The sequence below is a fragment of the Mustela erminea genome, chromosome 17 (genome assembly GCF_009829155.1).
Source record: "Mustela erminea isolate mMusErm1 chromosome 17, mMusErm1.Pri, whole genome shotgun sequence".
NCBI classification, from domain to species: domain Eukaryota; kingdom Metazoa; phylum Chordata; class Mammalia; order Carnivora; family Mustelidae; genus Mustela; species Mustela erminea.
In genome coordinates this window covers 69,204,129-69,218,278 of record NC_045630.1, presented here as the reverse complement: position 1 = coordinate 69,218,278, position 14,150 = coordinate 69,204,129, and the positions used below count along the sequence as shown (strand labels likewise).

The 14,150-nt window shown below is 55.5% G+C and overlaps 1 protein-coding gene across 20 annotated transcripts in view; it reads right to left on the bottom strand.

Moving 5' to 3' along the window:
• Positions 1–14,150, bottom strand: part of GON4L (gon-4 like) — a 67,749-nt gene that overhangs the window by 16,389 nt on the left and 37,210 nt on the right. For 18 of the 20 annotated variants that reach the window (XM_032318709.1, XM_032318710.1, XM_032318712.1 and 15 more), the window contains 7 exons: positions 12,811–12,912; positions 7,730–7,770; positions 6,552–6,655; positions 4,085–4,283; positions 3,466–3,552; positions 1,797–1,965; positions 293–437 (listed from right to left, as the gene is read on the bottom strand). In XM_032318709.1, the coding sequence (XP_032174600.1) occupies positions 293–437; positions 1,797–1,965; positions 3,466–3,552; positions 4,085–4,283; positions 6,552–6,655; positions 7,730–7,770; positions 12,811–12,912 (847 nt within the window). Of the gene's footprint in view, positions 1–292; positions 438–1,796; positions 1,966–3,465; positions 3,553–4,084; positions 4,284–4,450; positions 4,557–6,551; positions 6,656–7,729; positions 7,771–12,810; positions 12,913–14,150 lie in introns of all 20 variants that reach the window. The other 2 variants (XM_032318721.1, XM_032318706.1) reach the window with 2 other exon arrangements.

Genomic DNA, 14,150 nt, shown 5'->3' with positions numbered 1-14,150 from the left:
GCTGAGGATAATGGATAAAAATGTTTTTCCTTTGAAAAATGTTCTCCAATAGTACTGTGAGATGGGTTTTTTCACAATGGGGAAAAAAAAGTTAAAATGTTTTCCCAAAGTGCACTCTGTTCCCCAAAAAGAGCAGTGTCCGCCCCGCTGGAGCACACCCACTGCACCCCGTGCCGGTCTCTGGTCTCCCCTGCCCATGCTGGGTACCACGCGCCTGGCCGCCCCCACGCTCCTCAAGAGAGAGAACCAGGTCTTCTCCTCAGGGCCTCTGTCCCCCACAGCAAACCCTTACTTGTCCTCGGCCTTGGTGAAGAAAATCTTATCCTGGGGGTTCTTCGCCTTCAGAGAACACACTGGAAGGAGCTCCGGGTACATGAAAACCTTGCTTGTAGCCAGGGTCCATGCCACTTGTTTTGGCAAACAGGGAAATTCATCTGCTGTGAAGAAACGATTCTGTGGTAAATGAAATTCCAGAACAGAAGCTTCTGCGTGCGTGTCGGCATCTGGCCGGCACTGCCCAGACCTGGTGGGGGGTCCCCACCTCTCACCCCAGACCTGGGGGGTCCCCACCTCTCACCCCAGACCTGGGGGGGTCCCCACCTCTCACCCCAGAGAAGCTCCCAGCATCCTCGCGGCCCGACACACGCCCACGGGGAGTCCCCTGGGCACGACTAAACGTGGACACGCGCTGTCTTCCCTCGTCGGCACGGACATCTGTGATGGGGCGGGTGACCCCTGGCACACAGCGTGCCCACGGACATTGCTGCCTCCGCGACTCCCCGGCCCCCCAAAGTCCTTGGAAGGACCAGTGACAACGCCCGCTTTCTTCCAGAATAAGGTGCCGACTGCTTTCATCTCCCTCACCAGTCTGGGACTCCAGAGTTTATCTGATCTGATTCTTACTTAACTTCCATTAAGTCCTCCCAGATTCCCCAGGGTTGGGAAGAAAAACCATAAAAGGATGAGGCAATTCAGTCTCCCTTGTTTCTGCCTTGCTGCCCACGCCTCTCAGTTCCAGGCACGTCTGCCTTTCCAGACACAGAAAGCAACACCATCTCCACAGTTCTCCTTCCAAAAATGGTGTTTTCATAGCCCCAGGAGAAAACCCCAGGACACCGTATGTGTTATTACCAGGCCACGATCCTAGGTTTGCTTTGCCACCAGAGAGCTAAGGAAGTCGTCTGAGTTCCTTAATGCACCTGAATTCAACTCCGGTCAGCGTAATGCTGAGTCCGGGATTTCAAGCCTCGACTCATCTGCTACGGCAGGAAACTAACTAGAAGCTATTACTCACTTTAAGGAACAGCAAACATCTTCTCAAAACCTACTAACAAATGCACGGTAGAAAGCAAACGCACACAAGTGTTTACAGCAAATGTACAACATCTCTAATTTGTGTCCAATTCGCAAATCAACATTTCATTCCAAACGGAGGAGCCACTGCCACCACGAAGGGAAGTACAAGGACCGGAGTAGCGCAAAGGGTGAACACTGACCCCGACCCAAATCCAAGCACCGGCCTTTCCTCCTCCCCAGACCCCAGCAGCCGGGCTCCTGCCGCCCCCCGCCCTCACGCGCGCCGGATCCTGTCCCTGCCCCTGCCCCCCGCCCCCCGCCCCGTGCTGCCCAGCGGCGCGGCCCTCACGGAAGCCCGAGCACCATCACGCCCTCCTGCACCGCAGGCAGCGGGTACCGGGACGACATCACAGAGGCCCCGTCTCCCGGGAAGGGAGGTTCGTGACAGATCCCCACCTCTCCACCCAGGCAAAGGGCAGAGGCGAGCGCGGGCCCCCTACCGGTCTTCTTGACAGCTTTGCGAGGGCTCCAGTCGACGCTGATGTGCGCGCTGACTTCCTCGACGAGCCGCACGGCCCCCAGCAGGTTGCAGGGCTGGAACGAGGTCTGGAAGCCGGGAATGGACTGGTGGAGCGCGACGGAGCTCTGCGCGAAGGTGCCCAGCTCTTTCTGGGGAGACAGAGCACAAAGCACAAGCCTCAGCCGCACACACGTAAGACGAGCAGCCCTCACCGGCCTGCCAGGGGAGACGTGCCCTTCGTGCTGGAGGACAGGAGCTGATGCGAGTCCTCACAAAGCCCTCCGTGACTGACATCACCCCATTAAGACTACGCTTTGGCGGAGTCGCGGACACTCAGGGACTGTGTTTGGGACACGCGCGTCTGTTCTTGTTTCACTCCGCAGCCTTTCGGATGGTCTGGCTCCAAGACTGAGAACGATTAAAATGTTTTGTCTTGGGCACCTGGGTGGCTCAGTGGGTTAAGCCGCTGCCTTTAGCTCGGGTCATGATCTCGGGGTCCTGGGATCGAGTCCCGCATCAGGCTCTCTGCTCAGCAGGGAGCCTGCTTCCTCCTCTCTCTCTCTCTGCCTGCCTCTCCATCTACTTGTGATCTCTCTCTGTTAAATAAATAAACAAAATCTTTAAAAAAAAAAAAAAAATTTTTTTTGTCTTTGGTTTCTCTAAAGAACACCCAGATAATTTCAAAATTAAAAGCCCTTCCTCCAAAATACTTTAAGATGGCATGACCAAAATTAATTTTATATATAAAATAATAATGTTGAACCTAATGAATACGTAATGAATTCAATAAAAAGAACAAAGGTACTGGGGCACCTGGGTGGCTCAGTGGGTTAAGCCTCTGCCTTCGGCTCAGGTCGTGATCCCAGGGTCCTGGGATTAAGCCCCACATCGGGCTCTCCGCTCAGCGGGGAGCCTGCTTCCCCCCGCCCCGCCTGCTTGAGATCTCTCTCTGTCAAATAAATAAAACCCTTTAAAAAAAAGAACAAAAGTACCAAAAACCTAAGAAGTCAGGGTGGATCTAAAGATGAGGGGGGGGGGTGCCTGGGGGACTCAGTCAGTTGTGCGTCTGCCTTCAGCTCAGGGCGTGATCCCAGGGTGCTGGGATCGGGTCCCGCATCGGGCTCCCTGCTCAGCGGGGAGCCTGCTTCTTCCTCTGCCTGACACTCCCTCAGTTCGTGCACATATTTCTCTCAAATATATAAATAAAATCTCTTTAAAAGATGAGAAAGAAGACCCGATCAGAAAGCCAGAGGAGGGGCGCCTGGGTGGCTCAGTGGGTTAAGCCGCCGCCTTCGGCTCAGGTCATGATCTCAGGGTCCTGGGATCGAGCCCCGCATCGGGCTCTCTGCTCCGCAGGGAGCCTGCTTCCTCCTCTCTCTCTGCCTCTCTGCCTACTTGTGATCTCTGTCTGTCAAATAAATAAAAAAAATCTTAAAAAAAAAAAAAGGGAAAAAAAGAAAGCCAGAGGAATGGTCGTAGGGGAACTGGGTAGGCTCTCCAGCCCTGCACGGGGTGAGAGGCGGGTTCTCAGCAAACAGAGGAAGCTGCAGGAACAGATGTCAGGACGCCCTGAGTGACCATCTAAGGGAAGTGACCCCCGGCCTGACGGACACCCACATCTTTAGAGTGCAGGACACTTGGAACCTTACAAGAAATATCCTGGTGGTACTGGCCTCTGAACTGAGGTTGGGGTTGGAGGAGGCGAGAAGGTGAATCTGCGTCAAGAGCTGAACATGCTGGGAAGGGAAAGAAAATAACAGGGTGATGCGTTACGACGCGGTCACTTCCAGAACCCAGAAGACCTCACCAAGATGCCTGCGACACCACTGCACGTTTTACTCTCCAAAGAGACTACGAGACTGGCACCATATCTCGGCATGAATTTCTCAGATCTGCTCCCCCAGAGCCAAATGACAGGAACAGGAAGTTCAACTTCAAACCCGAGGGACTGAAACTAGAACTCCTCCAGCAAGCTAGGCTGTGAAACTCAGAACGGGACACGGAAGGCTGAAACGTGCAGCCCGGGGGGTGAGGGTCGCCGCGTGCATTCGCGTTCCGCCCGCCCACAAGGACACCAAGGCGAGGCCCTGTCAAGGTCCTCAATGCTGTGAAGATCCTGGGGCCATGGGATTTCAGAGGGCATCGAGACACCGGTTCCTGACGGTCAGAACATGGCAAGCTGCTGGCCCTGTGCCGGCCTGGGACACCCCAGCCCCGAACAGCCCAACCCCCGACGCCCCGGTCAGAGCCCGCTGAGGTCAGCCTGACCTGCTGCATTTGCTGCTGGAGGCGCCCCCTCTGCGCCAGGTCCAGAGTCAGCGTCTGACGGACCTTCTCCACCGGCGGCTGTGCACGCTCGGCCTCGGGCACCTGCCGGCCCGATGCCTTCCGCAGCTTCAGCTGCTCCAGCTGCTCCTTCACCGTGCGGTGCTGCTCATTCAGCAGGTTGGCCAGCGGCTCCTCGAACCTGCCCAGCGAAGACGACCGAACGCGTTTCCCGTGGCCGGTCACACGCCCAGCCGCCCCGATGGAGCACTGAGGCCCGCACGCGCCCACCTCCTGCGAACCCCACATCCCACCCGAGCCAACGAACGCCGGCCTACCCAGGCTCTCCCCAGAGCTGTTGGCACTAACCCAAGTAAGACAGCTCTGGGCCGCACGGCCCCCACTTTCCACCACCGTCCTCTGAGCGACAGGCTGACAGAGCAGAGGTCACACAGCACTCCAGGAGCAGAGCCGTCTGGGCAACAACGCAGTCAAAGAGCCAACGGGAAGAACTCATCACCCTTGGGTCCCGCTGACACCCACATGCCCCTGGAACATGTTTCCAGCAGCGACACCGAACCTTCTCCAAGTCGGCATCTGTTCCCTAATCTCCCCAGGAGCCCCCCAGGTCCAGCTTCTGCCCTCCAGCCACTCCATCCACCTAGGGTGCCCTGCCTTCCTTTCTTAAAGAGTCAGAGACCTGGTATGAAGCAAGAAGGGGACACACTGAGGCACAGGACAGCTGAACGGGACAATGAGAAGCTGCCCCCCCGCACCAGGAATAGACCCTCTTGCAGCCCCCCACACCCCACCCCTCCCTTCAGCTGTCTAACCCACCCACCCACCCCTGCCTCCAGGGAGAGACCAGCCAGTGCTGAAGCAGGCGTCCACAGACCCCACTGGCAGCATTAAGGGCGAGCTGATACCCCACGCAATCAGGACAAAACCAGCTCAAACAGGTGCGACTGGCGGGGTACCCTCCTGCACAAAAGCCTCCAGACTCTAAGGACAGTTAAACGATGACTTTCCTACAGCCTCTGCAGATAAAAGTTCTGGGTCCATTTAAGCATTTACTGCGACTATGGACAAGTGCAGGTACCACAAACCTGAACACAAGGACAGTCCTCTGTACAACGTGTACTGAGAATGGAAAACTCTCCAACATCTGTGCTCCTCGAAGGGCAACAGAGAAACAGAAACACTGAGAAAGCAGACAAAGCCCAAACTGCCTGCCCCTGCTGTTACGGAACATTACCGAGTGGGTTGATAAGAGGAACACAGAGAGCCCACTTTCCCCACAAGATCTTACTTAGTCAAAGACTAGACCAGGTTTGCGGACACAGCGGAACGGGCAGCAGGCGCGGCCCCTGCAGATGAACCAAACCCACGCCAGGGACAGCTGACTGTCAACCAGGCCTTTAACGTAATGCTCGAAATCCCAAATCCGAAGCCCCCCACACACAGCTCATCAGGGGCGCTGACGCGCGTTTCCAGAAAATAGAGCACGAGGGCCTGCAGTAAGTGAGTCAAATAAAGACTCCGAAATCTTGAAACTGTTTCCCCGAAAAGTAAGCATGGGAGGCGACGGTGTTAACTCGACGGGGGTCCCGTTCCCGTCCCGTTTACCTGCATCAAATCACCAGGGAGCACTTTGGTGTCTTACAACTTGTCAATTATACCCCAATAAAGCCAAAGCACAACAAGGGACGGTGGGATCCTGAAACCCCGGGGTTTCCCAGAGTGCAGTGTGAGCCGCACTCCCGGCTGTCATGCAGCAGTTGTCCCCTTGTCTCTACCACAGGCACGTCTGCGGCTCTGCGGGCGGAAGGGACCAGGCAAACACGGGGCGAGCGGCGTCCATGGGCCTCTGTGCTCTGCTCTGCTCCACACCCGCCAGGAGTCCCCCCCCGGCACGCCTGCCACCGCTCAGGGTAGCTCCCAGTCCGCTGCAGCACATGTGCGTTCTACAAAGCCGTCACACAAACAGCGAGCACTGGGGCCTGAGCCGTCTGCGGGGAGAAAGGAGGCCCGGCTTTGTCGGAGGGGTTGCCGCGCCTCAGCAGCAGAGGGCACCCGCACAGGCGGCTCAGCCACCCCCAGCCGACCAGCACGCTTCCCGTAGCATCCACCCGATGCCTGCGGCCAGCAAGGAGACCACGAAGGGCCACACGGGCACTGGTGGCAGGGGCAGTTGCTGTGGCTGGCCATGGGGTCCTCGCGCCTCTCCAGCACCAGTCACCCGGAGAAGCTTCTGCGGACGCCAGCTCCTGCTCTCTCCCCCTTCCCAAACAGACGCAGCCCGGGCTGCCGCTGCACTGCCCCACGACAGGGAGGCTTGTTCCCGGGACACCCACCCCACGCGGGGCTGCGCAGCCCTCCCGCAGCGACCGCGGGCGACGGTGGGGACTTGTGAGGAGTGAGGGGACACACGCTTCCCCGTTCTGCAGCTCAGCCTGTCTGGCTAGCCTACCGCAGGGCTTGCGGGGTGTTGAAGCTCGGCCGGGGCTCAGTCGCGCGCTCCTCCTCCTCCGGGCCATCATCTTCCACGTTGGAGAGTCCCATCTCGTCCTGGAACTGAGGACACGGGGTGGAACTGAAGGAGGGTGATCCTGGGGAAGGGGGCATGTGGAGGTCCCCCCAAGCAGTGAGCGGGGAAAGTAAAGACTATAGTCTCCAGGGCGCTAACAACACTGGGACCCAGAACGAGCTCCCCAAGACCTTCCCCACATTGGGCACCCGCGGTCCTGCACACGGCTGGCTGGCCGGTAGCCAGGAACAAAGTCTCTCGGTCAGCCACTGGCAATGGCAAGGACAGAGCACAGAGAACTCAGAATGGTCAGAAAGAATGTTCAAGAGACAAAGCTGTGAGAAAGGTACGTATCCGTGCCCAGAATAATCTAAAACCTAATTCGCAATCTTTACGATGCACCGAATGATGGCTGCGGAGGCCGTCCAGAGTGCATGAGGAACTTTGTACTAAGAACACCCTACCCCTGGACCGCCAAGTTGAGCAAAACCCCCTCCCACAACACCCCCGCCCGAGGGGGCTGAAGGTGGACTGGCTTGGCCAAACCAGCCTGGCAGGGGGCGGGGGGCGGAGCCCATGGGAGGAGCCCATGGGTGGAGCCGCGGGAGGAGCCCGTGGGAGGAGCCGTGGGCGGAGCCCGTGGGGGGAGCCCATGGGAGGAGCCGTGGGGGGAGCCCGTGGGGGGAGCCGTGGGGGGAGCCGCGGGAGGAGCCCGTGGGAGGAGCCGTGGGCGGAGCCCGTGGGGGGAGCCCATGGGAGGAGCCGTGGGGGGAGCCCGTGGGAGGAGCCCATGGGTGGAGCCGCGGGAGGAGCCCGTGGGAGGAGCCGTGGGCGGAGCCCGTGGGGGGAGCCCATGGGAGGAGCCGTGGGGGGAGCCCGTGGGAGGAGCCGTGGGAGGAGCCGTGGGGGGAGCCGTGGGAGGAGCCGTGGGGGGAGCCGTGGGGGGAGCCGTGGGGGGAGCCCGTGGGCGGAGCCGTGGGGGGAGCCGTGGGGGGAGCCGTGGGGGGAGCCCGTGGGAGGAGCCCGTGGGGGGAGCCCGTGGGAGGAGCCCGTGGGCGGAGCCGTGGGCGGAGCCGTGGGAGGAGCCGTGGGAGGAGCCGCCACTCCGCGGCACTACTCACAGTTTCGAAGAGCTCTTCCATCAGCTCGTTCACCTCCTTCTCTGAAAAGAAGCCAAACGGTGCAGTTGGTCCAGGTGGGTCTCCGTTCCCACAGGTGGGGTTCCACAGAGACACTGTGTCTTGTTTCCAGCAAGACATGGGACGAAACCCTCACATCTGTCTGTCATTCAAACACATTCACTGACTCCCAGCTGTGCCTCAGGTGCTGTTCTAGATGCTGGGGGCACATGACAGAGCTAACAGTCTCACAGGGCACCGGGGTGGCTCAGTCGGTTCAGTATCTGACTCTTGATTTCAGCTTGGGTCATGATCTCAGGGTAAGGAGATCGGGCCCCATACTGGGCTTTGCGCTGGACATGGAATCTGCTTAGGATTCTCTCTCTCTCTCCTCCCTCTGTTCCTCCTCACCCCTTCACCAGGATCCCTTTTCTACAAAAAACAAAAACAAAAACTAATCGTCTCACTTTGTAGAAGCTACATTTCCAACGGGGAGACATGTAGGAAAGCGAGCCAGGTGATTTCACAGTAAGGACAAATCATAGTTTGCTGGCCTAGCCTACTGAACGGAGTTACAAGAGAGGTCCCAATGGCCCTGTCTTTGGACCTGAACTATAAAGCAGCTCCACCAATGACCGAGAAGACCCAGAAAACACACTTACCAAATCTGTAAATTGTATAAAGTTGAAAGGGATTGCTAGACCAACTGATGACAGACTCAAAATTTCGTGTTTGTCAAATTACTGGGATGAAACTTAGTGGGACAAATTTACAGTCTTACATTAAGAATTTTTTTAAAAATCAGTTTAAGTGCACAAAAACATGAGATGGCTCAAAAAAGTCTGAAAAAGATCTATTTTGGTGACCTCAAGTTCAGCGTGACACAGCTGCTCTGAAGCAGCCCAAGTTCCCAGGAAGACAAGCGTGTCGTGGAGCTAGCAGAGGCTCAGACCACGTCCAGACACCCAGACACATCTGTGATCTCTTCTGCAAAAGCCCTTCTTAAGAGGGCATTAAAAACCTAAAACTGAAATGCTGTGAAGATGTGGACGACATGAAATTCTGACGAGAAGGTAAAACGGAAGAAGTCCACTTTGGAAAAAATCTGACCATTTCTTCTAACACTAAGCATACACCCGCCCGACCAGTGATTCTGTGACAGCCGCCCCCAGAGGAAAGAAGCATTTGTCCGGGGAAGGTCTGCACGGGAACGTTCCGAGCGGCTTCATTCACGACAGGCAAAAATCAGCCACACCCAGGTGTCCATTAACAGCTGGGAACGGATTTGTGTATTTATACTACGGACTCCCACCCAGCAATAAGAGGGGAAAAAGCTGCAAGACGTACCTCCGCAGCTTTATGCCGAAAGAAGGTTTACGCAAGACAGCGCACGCTATGATCCCAGTGACATCAAGCTCTGCAACAGGCAGATCTAATCTGTTACCGAAGAAACAAGCGAACCGCGGATGCCTCAGGGAGGACGGTGAGGGGAATGATTGAGAAGGGGCCGGAGGGAGCTTTCTGGGGTAACAGCTCCATATCTGGGACCCTGGGGGCCCACTGGGGCCAGGTACGTGGGTGGAAGCACACCGAACCTCACTGAACGGTTCACTGAAAGTGTGTCTAACACACTGTGCAGAAAGTTACCTGAAAAGAGAAACTGTTGATAAATACTGGGCCCGCATGAATGATATGCAAATGCAGCAGGTGTGGGAGGGAGTGCGCTGCTCTCTACAGCCCACTCTGAAACGCATGAGAAAACCCACGCAGACTCACAGACTGGACAGAGCGACAGGTGAACAGCTGCGCGGTCAAGCAAAGACACCAGAACTTACAGGAACTGATGGGGGGGTGTGGGCGTTCAGGGTAAAATGCTTTCAACTTTGTTATGAATTTTAGAAGTTCTATTAAAAATGTATTGGGGGGGGGCGCCTGCGTGGCTCAGTGGGTTAAGCCTCTGCCTTCGGCTCAGGTCATGGTCTCGGTCCTGGGATGGAGCCCCGCATCAGGCTCTCTGCTCAGCGGGGAGCCTGCTTCCTTCTCTCTCTCTGCCTGCCTCTCTGCCTGCTTGTGATCTCTGTCAAATAAATAAATAAAAATCTTTTTAAAATAAATAAATAAAGTATTGGGAGAAAAGCTTCTAAAAAACTAAAGGCCAGGGGCTCCCGGCTGGCTCAGTCAGTTAGGGACCGACTTAATCCCAGTTCAGGTCTTGATCTCAGGGTCGTGAGTGCGAGCCCCACACTGAGCTCCACACCGAGCATGGAGCCTACTTAACTAAATTTAAGTAAAAAAACAAAGGCCAGAATCCAGAGGATGGTGGCTGGGGTAGTGAGAGGTCTGGGAACTGCTGCATTTAGAAAACTGAAGCAACTTGTATGTTTGGCACAGCAAATAAACACACAGGAAAAGAAACATCTTTTACTGTGCACACTGGCAAGCAAAGTACACTTTCCAGCAACAAAGGAGAAGCAGGACTGTAATAGGTACACGCAGATTCAGTAAGGGAAATGCCGGCTGAGGAGGTGCTCCACGATGAGGACGTGCCGCCCTCGGGACTGAGGAGGCCCGGGTCAGGTCATGGTCTCGGTCCTGACACAGAGAAGCTGCACACAAATCCTCTGTGTCTCACCCAGACACAGAGAAGCTGCACACAAATCCTCAAGCGGGAGGAAAACACATGACCCCAGGAAGATTTCCAAACTCTTGAGTTTCTATGCTTTTTTTGTGACCCACCTAAGTGTAAGTCTCTCACAGGGCCAATATGGTGACACCTGACACGAGTGGACGAGGGGTGGGAACAGAACTGGAATTCCGTCCCAGTTCTTACGTACCATCACGGACCCCTACGACAAGGAAGGATGGCCCTTCAGTCAGGCGTCCCAGAAAAGGTCCCTATCTGCCTGGCCAAATCCCGACCACGGGCCGCATCAGCACGAACGCCCCGAGAAGCTTGCAGGCTGGGGGAAGATGGACAGGACAGACAGGACGGACAGGGCCTGAGCAACCGGGAGAGGCAGGCACTAGAAGAACACATCATCCAGTGTGGAGTGCCAAAACCGTGCTAACCGGCGACAGTCTTCCTGAGCAGCTCTGTGTAACGTGAAGAAAGAGACAGACAGACAGACAGGGAAGGCAAGGGCGCTCCGGGCCGGGAGCCAAGCCCAGACAGGGCGGACCCCCCCACTTCCAGCGCGGACGCTGCAACACCAGCATTGGTGAAGCAGGTGCCCCGGCAAAGCACCTTCCCTCGGCTTCCGACGCTAGACTTGGGGGTGTTCAGACTCCCTAGACCCTGCACCGCTTTCACACAGCCGAAATCCTCAAGTCTTTTCGTCGTACACTGAATCCTTTCAACACTTCCTCTAACCCAAATCGTCCCAACACAGCAAATAAGGGAAAATCTTCATAGAAGAAAAGGCATTCTCATTCCAAAAAAAAGACCAAAGAGGAAACGAAGCAACAAACTAGAATGACGGTCCCAGGGGATCGAGCTTGCACGAGTCTGTCCGCACGTGCAGCCGTGCTGGTCAGGTCCGTAACATCGCGTCTGGGCGCCTGTAAAGCTTCCCCCACGACCTGCTCAAGAGCCCAAAGCTCGGCCTCACATGCTGCGTGTAACAGTACAGCTCAGGCTCGTGCACACGCTCGATGAAAGCCAGCGCTGCCTGGGGCGCCAGGGGGCTCAGTGGGTTAAGCCTCTGCCTTCGGCTCAGGTCATGATCTCAGGGTTCTGGAATCAAGCCCCCCATTGGGTTCCCTGCTCAGTGGAGGGTCTACTTGTCCTTCTCCCTCTGCTGTTCCCCCACGCTCATGTGTGAGTGCTCTTAAATAAATAAAATGTTTAAAAAATTAAAAAATTAATACTTTCTGAAATATGTATTTTCTATCACTGACAACATAGCCAGTAAAATAATTTTTTAAAAAATAACTTGAACCGGGCGCCTGGGTGGCTCAGTGGGTTGGGCCACTGCCTTCGGCTCGGGTCATGATCTCAGGGTCCTGGGATCGAGCCTGCGTCAGGCTCTCTGCTCAGCGGGGAGCTTGCTTCCTCCTCTCTCTCTCTGCCTGCCTCTCTGCCTACTTGTGATCTCTCTCTGTCAAATAAATAAATAAAATCTTTAAAAAATAAAAAATAAAAAATAACTTGAACCAAGTCAAGTCACCGAACTGTCTTCCATGATTCCAATCTTGCTCTCTTAACCCATCAAATGGATACGTTAAAGTGCTGTTAAACCAAGGGAGTATTGCCAAAATTCACATTAGTTCCTATTAATCTTTCAAAAACTCTGAGCTCTTTTTGACAGATGAAAACTCAAATTCAAGGCTCTCCGGGATCTGAACACTGCTTGCCTTCCGCACCACCGCACACTCACAGCTCTATAACCAAACAACTCACCCTTTTCCAAGCGCGATACTATTCTCCTGCACGTCCGCGCTCGCTGCGTACTCTTCTACCTACCTGTAATATCCACTGGTCTCCATTCACCCCAAACTTCGTCTTTCAAGGATTTTATTTTTAAGTCATCTCTACACCCAACGTGGGGCTCAAACTCACAACCCCGAGATCAAGAGTCACGTGGTCTACCGAGGGAGCCAGCCAGGCGCCCCTCCCTCCAAATTTCTTCCTCCTCCTTCAAAGCGGAGATAAAACATCTCGTCATGTGAGTCCTTCCCCAGCCCACCCACCCTACGGCCACCATCCACTGGGAGATTAAACCCTCTTTTAGGCCACTGGGCACCTTACGCACAAGCCATCATAGCCCCTATCACTTTGCAATGTAACTCCGTCTGTCTCCCCTACTCGGGCTGAGGTCCTACGGGGTGCAGGCCATGCCCGATTCATTCTGGGATCACAGATGCGACCCCCGCCAGACCCCGGACTCAGGGCAGGACTTGGAGCCGTACGTGGACGACAAACAGGCTCTGGCACACGGGCGTAAATCTAAAGAGCTACACAAAGAAACGGTACGACAAGCCTCGGTGTCCCCCTCGGAGGGGCTGCGGGCGTCGGCCTGCACAGTCCGCCCGGTAGGCACGGCAGATGCGGGGGTGAGGAGATGGCCTCGCGGGAGCGGACTCACTAGTGATCCTCACGGCGCGGTCGGTGCGGAAGTCCTCCGTGTCGGGCTCGTCCAGGTCCTCCAGGAAGTTATACTCGGGGTCGTCATCGTCATCAGCCTCGTCTAGGAAACAAGGACTTCGGACACTTACTCCCCGCTCGGAACTCCTCGGATGAAAATGTCAGATTTTCAGCTAAGACTGTTCCTCTAAAGTTTTTAAAGAACTTTTTCTCCCCAGTCTGCTCGCCCAGCTCGTTGCCCACAGCGGACACCTCCCACCCAGTCTCGCCCGTAAGCCAAGTTCTCTCCTTCCTGCAGAGAAGACGTAAGTCTGCCAAAATACAGCAACAGCCAGAGAACTGAACACGTCATTTATCTCGGTGGCCCCACCTGCCCTAGTGCACCTCGCAAAAACGCTGTTGGAAAACTCTGTGTACAAAGGCGCGGACGGTTAAGGAAAGGGGACCCTAATTCCCAACAACTTGGGAATGGCTCGAATTCTGGCGCCGGAGCCTGAAACAGGACGCGTGTAAAACGCACGTGCAGGACCGCGTCCAACCCAACTGAAACAAACATGGTAACCCTCAGCATCAGCATGAGGAGGTACCTCCCTCCCTCCAGTGAGACTCAGAAGTAACTAAAAATACACCAAAGTACCGAACACTTGTTACGTCAGGGCCCAGACGAGGGCTGTTTGTCTAACGCTGGTGCTATGACTCCTAGGTAAAAACTGTGAGGGAGCCACTGAATTACAGAATCGTTACATTATCAGGTGATCTATGTTATGAAGTTCCCGGACAACTCTAGGCAAGTGGTGTCTGGAGGAACATTCCAGGCTGAAGGAAATGTCCTGTGCACGTCTGGCTCAGTCACGGCAGCTCCTGGCGACAGGCGGCACCTGAGAGCCTGGAATGGGGCGAGGACAACCGAGGGGCTGAAATAAAACAGGAAACGGGCGCCTGGGCGGCTCAGCTGGTGAAGCGTCCGCCTTCGGCTCCGGTCAGGATTCTCTGGTCGTTGCATCGAGTCCCGCATGAGGCACACCGCTCAGCAGGGGGCCTGCTTTTTCTCTGCCCCTCCCCGGGGTTGTGCGCGTGCGCGCGCGCTCTCTCTCTCTCTCAAATAAATTAATAAAAATCCTTTAAAAAAATAGAAGAGAAGGGGAAAAACCTCTGCCACACGGAAATAACTAAATTCCTCGCTACTATGTAGCCACTACACAAGAGACATAGTCTCTATGTGTCACAGTGGGAAACTGAATTCTATCGTTAAGTCAAAGAAGCAGGTTGCAGACGCAGAATGATGCGCACACACGGTGCCTCTCGTGGACAAAAGTACTGAGGTGAGTATGTACTTGTCTA